Genomic DNA, 13,269 nt, shown 5'->3' with positions numbered 1-13,269 from the left:
AATGTTCTTAACTGAGTTGTAGCAATACATTAGGCAATATATATATATATATACACACACACACACATATATATATAGATATACGTGGATATCAAATCACATTCTTAACATGAGATTAAACGTCACTTGAAGTTGTTCAGCTGTTTGTACCGTGTATACCACAACGTAAAACATATTGATTAAACTTTAGTATTCGTCGTGGATGACAGACTTAGTTTACATGTGAGTAAAGTTCGAGGGTCGAACTTACATCGACGTATTCAGTAACGAAGATATTACAGTTCACTGCAACGTTGTGGAAAAGGTTAGGAAAAAAATACAATCAGATCGTGTTTTTTTAACACACTGGGTGACAGAAGTGTTACCCACTCAGGACAGTTTGTTGCCAAATAAATGGAATCTTAAATGACTGGGCAACTATAGTTTTTTTTGACAAATCACAATATTTCTATAATGGGTTTCATAGTTATAAATACCCTCTATGTGTCCAGTAAAATTTGCCCAACAAATGCTCTGCAGCACATCAAGATTCCCTTGAGTTACTGGTTTTTCCAGTTGTTATGTGATTGGATTTTTCACGAGTGTTAACGTAGGGCAAAATATTTAAAGAACACTGAATCATATAATTACAGATATTTTAAAGTGCTCATTAATAGTTTATAAGTGTTGTAAATCCATAAAATATGAACAGCAGATCTTCTGCCACAAACCAGTAAAACGTACTAAAAGCACAAGAATAAACAAGAATAACAACTTAAAATCGAGCATAATTTTGTTTAGCAATTAAGATTTAGCTACTAAAATCAAATAAAAATAAAAACACCTTCACGTATCAGCTTTAAATCATAAATATTGGAAACGTAATACACAATGAAAGGTTGATGCAGTATTTACGTCAAAACTTTATGCAGAACATTGATCAAAGAGTTGATTTAAAACCCAGTTTTCATAAACTTCACTTACTTTCAAAGTAACACTAATATTAGAGGTTAACTACAACGTGAGCATAGGGTAGTTTGTATGTTTTTTATCAATATAAACAAATACTTTGAGATCGCCAAGATATCTATATGATGCACATTCAGCCTGCCATAAAAGAATAATTTTCGTGACCTGATGTAACCAGTGAAATGCAGAATTCTCTGGAACAGGCCTAGCTAACGGACAAGAGATAAGGAGTAACTTCTGAGGTGTAGAATTCTCAAAACAAAACAAAACGGGTTATCTAACTCAATCACAAGCGATCTGGAAAAAATGATGAGATGTCGAATTATCCCAAACTGACCTAACTCATTGAAAATGATCTGGAGTGACTGGTTAAATGTACAGTTCCTGAAACCAGATTTATTCAACGGCAAATGATACGGACTAAATGATTAGATTAAGAATTCTTCACAGTACAGTGTTTGCAAAAGTATTCATCCCTACCAATAATGCCACATTTGGATGAAATACAAATAATGTAAACAATTTTTTCAATGAACTCGTTTTTATTCAAAACCCTATTGATTAAAGTTAACAGTTATGTTGAAGGTTTGTTTGTTTGTTTTTGAATTTCGCGTAAAGCTATTCAAGGACTATCTGTGCTAGCCGTCCCTAATTAAGCAGTGTAAGACTAGATGGAAAGCAGCTAGTCATCACCACCAACCGCCAACTCTTGGGCTACTCTTTTACCAACGAATAGTGGGATTGATTATCACCTTGTAACGCCCTCACGGCTGAAAGGGCGAGCATATTTGGTGCAACGAGGATTCGAACCCGTGACCTTCAGATTACAAGTCGAACGCCTTAACCCACCTGGCCATGTCGGGCCTTATGTTGAAGGAGGTTTAGTGTCATCCAAACCTGTAAAAAAATTATATAATTGAAATTTGCTGATTACATAAGTATGAAGCCCCCAAAGTTAGTAACTGGTAGAAACACCTTCTGCAGCAAGTCTTTTTGGATAGGTTTCTACCAGCTTTTCACCATAAGATGGTGTAATACATGCCCATTATTCCCGGCAAAATTGTTCCAATTCTGATAAGTTTGTTGAAAATTTTGATGGTCTGCAATCTTCAGTGTCGCTCTAATTTTTTATTTATTCAAGTCAGGACTTTGACTGAGCCAATCCAGGACGTTTACTTTCACTGTCACATGCTTGCAGTATCATTTACACGCTTTGTCTCAAACTCCATATGAGATTTAAGATGATTCTTTTCCAGTAATGGCTTCTTTCCTGCCACTCGCCCATACAGACCAGCTTCGTACAGGGACTGGGGTATTGTCGATGTATTAACAATGACTCCCATCTCAGAACTTTGAAAATACTTCAAAATCATTGTTGGCTTCACAGTGGCATCACTAACCAATTTCCTGCTTGCCCCCTGCTTAGTTTGGAATGGCTCCCTGACCTGGGTATTACGAAACACATTACACATCCTAATGACGGACTTCACTGCACTTAAAGGAATGATCAACGACTTTGAAATCTTATTGTAACATTGTCCTGATCTATGCTTCTCTATTACTTTATCCCTCACTTGTTTTGAAAGCTCTTTGGCCTTCATAGTTTGTCGTATCAGCATGCGAGTTGCAGCTTGAAAAGATGCATTTATTCTGAAGTCAAGTTAAACCACTCTCATCACACAGAAGGAGACCATTACACTAATTTTGTGATCTTTCAAGTTAATGTTCTGCACCTAAACTGATTTAAGGTTTCGTAACAAAGTAGTCGAACACTTATGCAGCTGTAAATATTTTAATTTTATTTGAAAATCTAATTAACTTACAAAGTATCAGAGTGTTTTTAGTGTTCTCAGTTTGGAATGCATTGTGTAGATTCTAAATACAATATTCCATTTGAAAGTTTTATGAATGCAAGCTCAGATGGCAACAAAATGTGGAAACTTTGCTTGGGGGTGAATATTTTGCAAAGCACACCGTTAAATTCTCCGGAACCGAACTAACTCAGTGGCAAACTAATCGGAGTAAATAATTGGATGTAGAGCCCCCTGAAACCGATGTAACTGAATATTAGGTGATCCAGAATGTCTCATTCGATGTATAATTTTCCAAAACCAGACTAACTAACTTAATGACAATGGATCTCGAGTAAGAGAAATATAGAATTCTCCGAAACCGGCCTAGCTCAGTGTCAAGCTAATCGGGGTAACTCATGAGTTGTAGAATTTTCTGAAACCGATCTAACTGAATGGTAAGTGATCAATAGTAACTGACGACATGTATGATCCCCCAAAATTGCCCTAACTCAATGAGTATTGTGTGAGATATATAACTCCCCGAAAATGGTTTAACTGAATAAACAGTAGAGGGACTCTGAATAACAGGCGTTAGGATTGCTACCTTTAAGTTATTTTGTGGATGACTATATAAAAATATATAGTTCAGACATTGCCCACTGTATATATATATATGTGTGTGTGTGTACATATATATAAACACAATTATTTAACCTCAAATAAATATAGATGTTTATTCAACTATCTAAGCCTACCAGAAAAAAGAAAAACAACAACCAATGTCACAACGGTGTCTGTGAACTTGCAACGTTAGAAAACGGATTTCAGCAACCTTGGTGGGCAGAGCAGAAACATCCCATGCTTTAGTTTTGTGCTTAATTAAAAACAAGCAACAAAAAAAGGAAACACGAATGGAAAGAAAAAATATCATGAAGATTTCAAAACTCCATCTAAAACAATGGTGGTTTTATACATGTCTTAGTGAGAGTTAAAATATGTGTTGTTCCTGCGAGATTTGGTTAAAAGGGGCTTACACGTTAAATCCGTAATTCCATATTCCACATGTTAAAATTAATTATACACGCAACAAAAACCTAACTATAATAACCTCGTCTTATCTGTTCACGTTATGCAATCTGGAAGAAATATGCTACTGGAGTAAAACTGGTTAGGGATGATACTGTGAAGCAAACAAGTTTCTATCTTTGTTAGTCCGCAGACGTACCGCTAGGAAGCCAGGAATAAAAAAAATAAGGTGTGATATTTATATATATATATATAGAACTACTTTTTCTGTTTTTCAGTATTCCTTTAATTATCCTGCCCTTATTATTATGTTATAGGCTATACTTTCCTATGTCACAAAATGAAAAAAATAATTAACAATTATACATTAAGGTAGTATTACAGCTATAAAACAACACACTGCACACAGTGCTGCTAACACTAAATTAAATCTAATAAGTGACATTTGTTGATGTAGAAATCCGTCTTGCGTGTGTTGGTCCTGCTACAGCGTTATAGCCAGTGACGTGATGTTAACTGTTAAAATGTTCACTTCGTATGTCATTGCTAGTAAAACATTCTAATTATAAATAAATCTTAAAACCGGATCATTTTCAAAAGATAGAAACTTTCTTAATCAGGAGCAGGTACATCGCATGCATTATAGATGATGGAGTATAATACCATAATAGAAGAAAGAATGAAGGAGATAATTTCTATAACCTGGTTTGATTTTTATAACGATAAATACTTACGTACATGAAATTTATAATGATGAAACAAGAACATAAACAATATTCAATGTTTAAAGCATTATTTCTTTTAACCCTAGAAGCACTGAATAAGTTCACCCCATCATGTATAATATTCTACTGTTTACTGCGTCCCTCATAGCAGAAGTGTCACACAAACGAACTTACAAACACTGCAGTTAGAGTCACTGATTAGTACTGGGACCTTGTATTATATTACGTGGAAAATCAAGGATTTCATATATTTCTTTATTTAGTTTTAATAGAGATCAGTAAAAACACAAAGACATTCATGACGGTACGCGAGATAAGATTAATACAAATGGAAAATAATGGAAGTTTTTGGTAAATTTCATGAAGTGATAACAGGTAATCATTTTGTACTTACGTGCTTTTAACTTGAGATATTGCACATAATATACAATTGGAAGTGCCTAATAACCGATGTAATAAATTAATACGCCCATCGTCTGTGGTATCTACAGCTTAAGTGGCTTGTATGAAAACAACATTATCTATGTCACACCCCTCCAGTGCAGTTGTGAAGGTTTATACTAGGACAGGAAAGGTATTTCATTACACTGCATGTGCGTGTGTCGTAATTCTGATGTGTGGTTCATTCTAACCAGCTAACCAGTAGCACAGCTGAATGTCTGTGGACTCACATTGCTAGAAACCGGGTTTCGATACCCGTGGTGGGCAAAGCACAGATAACCCATTGTGTAGCTTTGTGCTTAATTCTAAAACAAAACAATCATTATGATCGAAGTGGGCCAACTTTCTGTCAGTACGTAATAAGGTCGCTCAAGGGTCAACATTTCGCAGATTTAAATACAAGCCTTACCACTCAATGACCATTTAGTTGTTCAGCTCCCAACAAAATTATATGGGAAAACAGATGCGGATTGACAGTGGAACAACATTATGATAACGCATATTTCAACCTAGTATTTTCTTACTAATAAAACTAGTTTCTCATAGTAATGATACGAGAAATTAACAGCGAATAATTTCAAATTTCAATCTTGAACCTTCTGATCTACAGCTTTGCATGCTAACAGCTAGGCCAAGCCCAGCTCCATTAAGCACTTCACACCGTAGTGATACAAAATACTAAAAGGCACAGGAAATGGCCAGGTGTTTAGGAAGCTCGACTCGCTATGTCCCCACAGATGAAAGGGACATTATAAAGTTTGGGCCAATCCTACTATTCGTTGGTAGAAGAGTAACCTAAGAGCTAATGGTGAGTGGTGATAACTAGCTGCCTTCCCGCTACTCTTACACTGCTAAATTAGGGACGACTAGCGCATATAGCTCTTGTTTAGCTTTCTTCGAAATTCAGAACAAGCGAAACCACGATCCTAAAAAACACAGTAAAAGCAATAATTTGTCACAATTTAATGAATAAGGTTTAGTATAAAACCTCCAAGCTACATGTATACTACGCAGTATTAGCTCCTTTTTTATCAGTTTGTTTGTTTTAGCGCAAAGCTTAATAATTCACTATCTGTGCTCTCTCTTCACTGTGAGGAGTAGATTCCCAGGTTTTAACGTTGTAAGTTCATGAACTTATCGCTGACCCACCGGAAACATCTTTGTAAAGAAATAATGAAAAAGAGTTGAAAGAAACTGTCACTTATCTAAGTAGCGTGTCACAGGTTTACATGTACTGTATAGTTGAAATTACCATAAGTAAATGGCCTGGCATGGCCAAGCGTGTTAAGGCGTGCGATTCGTAATCTGAGGGTTTTGGGTTCGAATCCTCGTGGTACCAAACATATTCGCCCTTTCAGCTGTGGGAGCATTATAATGTGACGATCAGTTGTTGGTAAGAGAGTAGCCCAAGAGTTAGCGATGGGTGGTGATGACTAGCTGCCTTCCCTCTAGTCTTACACTGCTAAATTAGGGACGGCTAGCACAGATAGCCCTCGAGTAGCTTTGTGCGAAATTCAAAAACAAACATAAGTAAATAAATCTAAAGAAAGAGACATCTTAATGACAAATGCTATAACAAGACGAGTTTGTTGTTGTTTTTTACAAATTTCGACTAAAATTATATTCAGAAATCAAGAGTGTTCTCAAACTTTGATATATCTGCTAGTTCCTCAGTGGGACAGCGGTAAGTCTTCAGATTCACAACGCTAAAATTAGGGGTTCGATACCCCCTCTGTGAACACAACAGATAGTCCGATGTGGCTTTGCTATAAAAATATACAGACACCAACACGAATATATCTACTGATATGCTTTATGATTCATAAAACATATACCCATTTATTACAGTAACAAAGGTGTATAAACTCTGGTAAGTGCTGATGATAAAAAATTTATTCTCCGTCTAAGAACATACACAACGTTAGGACCTCTTGTATTATACAACCTATGTAGTCTACGCATCAGAAGGTGCTGTTGTTACCCCACCCTGAGTCAGAGAGGATGAATGTATGGTATATATTAAAGCTGATGACAAGCATACTGCTTCCTTACAATATTTAAGATGATTTGTTTGTATTTAAATTTCGCGCAAAGTTACACGAGGGCTATCTGTGCTAGCCTTTCCTAATTTAATAGACTATAGGGAAGGCAGCTAGTTATCACCATCCACTGCCAACTTTTGGGCTACTCTTTTATCATTGAATAGTGAGATTTAACAACAGATTATAACGCCCCACGGCTGAATGGGCGGCATGTTTGGTGTGACGGGTATTCGAATTCGCCACCCTCTGATTACGAGTCGAGCGCCCTAACCACGTGGCCATGCTAGGACTATTTAAAAGGAAATAACAATATGATTAATGAAACTGTCATAACACAATATAATCAACTATTAACTTAGCATGAAATTAATATGAAGTGATGACGTTTCATTTATATAAATTTATTGATGCGCTTTTTCCGAAAAGTGATGTATTATTGTAAATGTATTATTACTCAGATGTTGACAGAAATGTTATTATTTTTCCAGTCTAATAGTTAAAAATATTTACGGCTATATCTCCCATGATGAGCTACAACTGCTTTAGGCAGGTAAAATGTCCATAATCGTGATAGCTCAAAGCTACGTCGATAAAAGAAGTTTTGATAACATAAGGAAGTCTGAAAACTAACAAAGCGAAACTAATTCTAGTTTTTGTTAAAGCAGACAGGAAATTAAACAACTTTCTTGAAATCTTGTAATTAATTCTATAGGTTAGTTATTTAAAACACAATGAATATTTATACTACACCAATAAATAAAATATTTCTGGTAATTTCTATGAAAAATACCACTTCAAACTGTACACACTTAATAAACTAAGACATTCATTACCAAATGGTGTGTTTCTATATTACATCTTTATCCCTGGAATAATAGCTTACGAATAGGTCCTATGTCTAAAGTTTTGTTATAATCAATCCAATACACATCTTCGTGTACCCAACAGCACTATATTCTAGAAAGCCCTATAAGTGAAGTTTGTAGTGTAGTCATTCGGTACTGAAAACATCCATTATATCCACGAAATCCCTGCAACTAAAGACCATTTTACCTGGGGCTTGGCATGGTCTGGTGGTTAGGACGCTCTACACGAAGTATGGGGATCCTTAAGTTCGAATCCTGTCCCGAAATATGCTCGCCCCTTTTAACGGATGGGACGTTATAATGTGGGGGCCAATTCCACTTCTTTTCGTAGAAATTGGCTAGTGGTGGTTTGACTCGTTTCCTTTCTTCTAATCTGAATATAAAGTGTAATCCCCTTCCATGTAGTTCTGGGACAGTGACTCCTAAACGTCCTAGGAAGAGAACATGTGTTACGAAGTTCAAGAGGAGCACCTCTCCTCCCCCAAGCTGTCAACGTTTATTACTGTTGTCTCAGAAAACAACCCGACTTTTATTAAAAAAAACTAATTTTCAAAGAAAGATTTTTGCCTACACCTTTAACGGTTTCAGGATTTATTTTTTTATCTTTCATTGTTCGCCTCACTGATTGTTTTGTTCACGTAGTAAAACACATATAACTTAGTTTTAGCTAAAATTTCGAATTAGTACATTCGTATCTATAACATTCAGATTGATTCCACGTCAGCATACGACGTATGAAAACGTCACTATTATTGTCACAGTTCTCCTACCACAAGTTCAGTTAACATGATAATGTAGATAGTGCTGCAAATAGGGTATTACATATCCTCATTTTAGGAATTCAACATTTTAATATTTAAAAGAAATCAATGTATTTTAATTTAGTTCTTTATAAGTTTTATGAATAAGGCTTACCGAAGGTCGAATTCGGTTCATCCATTGCTGTAGGTCAGCACATACACTTACCTTGTAAATCCAGCCCGGCATGGCCAGGTGGTTAAGGAGCTCAACTCGTAATTTGAGAGTAGCGAGTTTGAATAATAGTCACATCAAACATGCTCGCCCTTTCCACCGTGGGGGCATTATAATGTTTCAGTCTATGTACTATGTACTATGTGATAATAATTCAACTACTGTCCTTACGAGGCACAAATCTGGCCTGACAAAAACATGGAAACTAAACATTCCTCTCAAATTTAGAAACCTTGTAATTATGATCTCAATTCATAAAGACAAAAACAGAAAGTACATTGTTGGAAAACAACAGCACGAGCTAATATATTTAAATCCTATTCTAAAACTACCCCGAAATTAATTAACAGTAAAACCACAAACACCAAAATATTTAGCTGACACAAAATACTGTAACACCAAATTATATTTTTCAGTAGATCAACAATTCACTTGGCCATTTCTTTGAAGAAGGGTTAAGCATCCTTGGTTAATGTGCAGGATTGTGGGTCCGAGATTTCACTGTTCGTACTTGTGATTGAAAAAGGAATCGTACCCCACAATCCGAGATTATGAGCACGTTATAACAGTGACGGAAAAATCCCAGTATATAATTAAAGTAGCTCACGAGTAGGCGGTGGGTGGTGTTGATTATATGCTTTCTCTGTAATCTATAATTTCAAAATTATGGAAAGCTAGTGTCGATAGCTCTCAAGTGCATTAGCGCGAAATTTAACACTTTAAGAAATATTGCTCTGCTACGATATAACAATTAAAACTTAAACAAACCTTTTAAGTCAGTATTTGTTAATCGAAAGAAAACTCCTGTTTCAGTGAATTCGGTTTTAAGGCCTTTATTTGTTATCCAACATCCTGCATTTGTAAAAATAAAAGGGTGTGTCTTTATCTGTATGACTGCCATAACTCCAAGACGAAAAAACCTAGAAACCTGAAAATTTGCACACATAGTAACTGGACACTGAAGATTTTCATCTGAGTATTATTATTCATTCACATGCATGCACGAGTGTGCATTTTATTGTGAAATAAGCAAGCGAAAAACTACACAGAAAAAATATATGACCGCCACAGCTCCAACAGCAAAGAACCTAGAAACCTGAAATTTTGCACCCATTCTAGGTGTGCCCTGAGGGTGTGCACCTGGGTATTATTACTCAACTATGTGCGTGCGCGCAAGCGCATCTTTTTAATGAGACAAAAGAGAAAAAAAAACATGTAGAATAGAAGTGATTCCTTATATAACAACTTCTCATATACAAAAAAAGCTAATACGTTTTGGTAATAATACATTCAACTATCGCTTTTATAACAAGTTTCTTAGAATAACCTAATATTCCTGTGAAAAAGTTATACGCTGAAAGTATAAAGTGTATAAACTATAAAACTGAATGTTTGTTTTGGAATTTCGCACAAAGCTACTCGAGGGCTATCTGTGCTAGCCGTCCCTAATTTAGCAGTATAAGACTAGAGGGAAGGCAGCTAGTCATCACCACCCATCGCCAACTCTTGGGCTACTCTTTTACCAACGAATAGTGGGATTGACCGTCATATTATAACGCCCCCACGGCTGGGAGGCGTTATGTTTAGCGCGACCGGGATGCGAACCCGCGACCCTCAGATAGCGAGTAGCACGCCTTAACACGCTTGGCCATGCCGGGCCATCTATAAAACTGAAAAAAAAATGTTGTTTTCTATTTCAGAGAATTCGTTAATTAAAGAGGTTTATTTTTATTATTTGGTTTTATTATTCAAGTTTAAAATTAGAGTACAGGACAGAGAGAAGGTTACCTCTATAAACAGACCGTATCCCATAACAGAGCAACAAAAGTATATAGATTATACTTTTATGCTAAAATGGGTTTGAAATACACACACTAACATAGTCATCTAGAATAAATCAACCTAGTAATCCGAGTGAAGTCGAGTACTTTCGATAGTTCTCTACATAAACATCCACGTGATAGCAGATTTTTTATCATATATTGACTTTACCTCAGATACATTTATAATAATGATATTTGTAATATTTTTAGTAAAGAGACTCTCTTTCATGTCTGAAAATTACAAAACTTATAGGACTTCCTAAAGGGACCAGTTTCATACATCAAGGAAAACGTTCTTTCTCGAAAGGACTTAAATCTCGCGGATCACGAAAACATTTATGCGAATATATATATATATATATATACACACACACACACACGAGTTCAACAGTGTCTTAAAGTACAGCATTTTCATTTATGAAAAGAATAAATAACATATCTATAAAGAAAACATTAAAGACAACATTAAGATAAACAAACCAATTACCAACAGAAAGGATTTGCACAGTCGTATAATGCAACCAGTCGCATCCGAATATTGAAAACTAAACCAGCCATATGCTTCAAAAGTCACATTTGATACATTTAGGAATAGAATACTACGTAAACAATTACACTAATGATCCGAGGTTACAAATACTACATAATTTAAAACGACGGAACGTGAACATGATGTACCTTAGTGAGAACAGCCACTGAAGAAAAATTTGAGCCCTGTAATTTTATGGACATAATTTGACTTTAAAATATATAGTTTAAACTATTTATGAACCAAATCGTTATTAAAACAACAATTTTATTGGTTAGGAGGTCATTAAAAATATTTGAGTGGCATATAAAAGGTAATAAATACTAAAGTAATGGCATTCAAAACTGATAAACCAGAAAAAAACGTCCCTTCAACTTAAAAGAATCCGAAAATAAAGATTATATAACAAATACAGAATTATTAGCAATAAGAAACTGAGTTAGTTAGTTTTACTTTTCCAATAATAACAGGTAAATTTGAACTTCCTTCTTTAAATAGAATAGGAACTACAAACGTCACAGTTGTCTTACGAACATATGAAGGAATATTTGCAGGAAGTCCTAATCTAGTGCTTCTAGAACGGATGGCTTAGTAAACAAAATCATCTAAATAAATAAATTAAAAATTTAAGGCCAAAAGGTGTTTGACAAGTTCTTCAATTTTTTTGTTTAACTATGATTTTATTTTTTAATGTTTTCCTATGTGAGGAGGAAAGTTCTATTAGGGAAAACATTACTATTTAGTGTGAACTTTCAAAAGTTAAGGACGCGAAAGAAAAACAAAAAAAAAATATAAACAAAGTTGTCATACTTACCAGGAGTTGCTATTCCCTTTTAGTCAAGATTGAAATGGCGAAAAATCACTTACCTACAATAAAAAACAATAGCCTTCAGTATTACTGGTGAAGATAAAAATGGCGAAACATCAGTTACAACTGGAATAGAAAACAACACTCTTCAGTATCACCAAATTAAAAATGGCAAAACACCAGTTATAACTGAAATAAGAAACACCCTTTGGTATCACCAGTCAAACTAAAAACTGCATAACACCAGTTGTATATGGAATTAAAACAACACTCTTTAGTATCATCGGCCAAAACAAAAACGGCAAAACACCAGTTGTATCTGGAATAAAAATAACATCCTTTAGTATCGTAAATCAGGATAAAAACTGTAAAATACCACTTATATCTGAAATAAAAACAGCAACCTTTAGTATAATAAGTCAAGATAAAAACTGTAAGATATCACTTATATCTGGAACAATAAATAACAACTTTCATTGTTTTTACAGTTGTTAACGATTTACGTATTTTCACACAAAAAAGGCTTAAAATATAATTAAATAAATGTCTAGTGCTTAAATATATACATTTTTTATCTTCTTTCGGCTAAGTTTCATACTAGTGTGTTCCTATAACCAAATGTGTTACTCATGTTTCAAAATATTAATACAAGTTCTCTGTGGAATCCAGAATCCTAGGATGTCTGTCTACAATTTGTAATGTACATACCAAAACAGGTATCTAAAAAAACAACTGTTTGAAAGACTAAACTATAGTTGTTTCGGCGGACTGCCAGTACAAAGACAGAACAAAATACAAGTAAAGATACTTGGTAAACTGCCTGTAGGTTTGCTTCAGGATAATACGTTATCGTAAAATCAAAACGAAGAAACTGACACATAGAAGACAATGATTTATAATTGTAATACAAGGATATAATTAAACATTCAAACGTCGACCTTTCAAAGAACTAGGAAACCTGCCTACATTGCCTGATAGACGCTGTTCGTAAATAGAAAAACATTAGTTACGTTAAGTAACTAAGTTTAATCATCTAAACAAAAGCAGTTAAAAAATGCAGCTTTGAGTTTCAAAGAGAATTTAAACCAGGTGGTTACCATAGGAACGGTCTATCGAACCAGTTGTTTGCTAATGTCCATCACATTTGTTAACCATGTCGTTTCCAGCTTCATTCTATTTTTGAACTCATTTCTTCATCGTATTATATTTCTGTTGGCACAAAATCGTCTTGTCGTTCCTAAGAACGTATTACTTCAACTAATTTATCAACAATCATTATATTGTATTTGAGAATAC

At 34.8% G+C, this 13,269-nt stretch overlaps 1 protein-coding gene across 1 annotated transcript in view; it reads right to left on the bottom strand.

The window, feature by feature from the left end:
• Nucleotides 1-2,132: 2,132 nt before the first annotated feature.
• LOC143227486 (uncharacterized) overlaps nt 2,133-13,269 on the bottom strand; it is a 37,721-nt gene continuing 26,584 nt past the window's right edge. The window contains exon 2 of the mRNA XM_076458928.1: nt 2,133-2,578. Coding sequence (XP_076315043.1) covers nt 2,133-2,578 — 446 coding nt within the window. The remainder of the gene's footprint in view (nt 2,579-13,269) is intronic.

Source organism: Tachypleus tridentatus, chromosome 9 (assembly GCF_004210375.1).
Source record: "Tachypleus tridentatus isolate NWPU-2018 chromosome 9, ASM421037v1, whole genome shotgun sequence".
In the NCBI taxonomy this organism is placed as follows: domain Eukaryota; kingdom Metazoa; phylum Arthropoda; class Merostomata; order Xiphosura; family Limulidae; genus Tachypleus; species Tachypleus tridentatus.
This window is presented reverse-complemented; position numbering and strand designations above follow the sequence as displayed.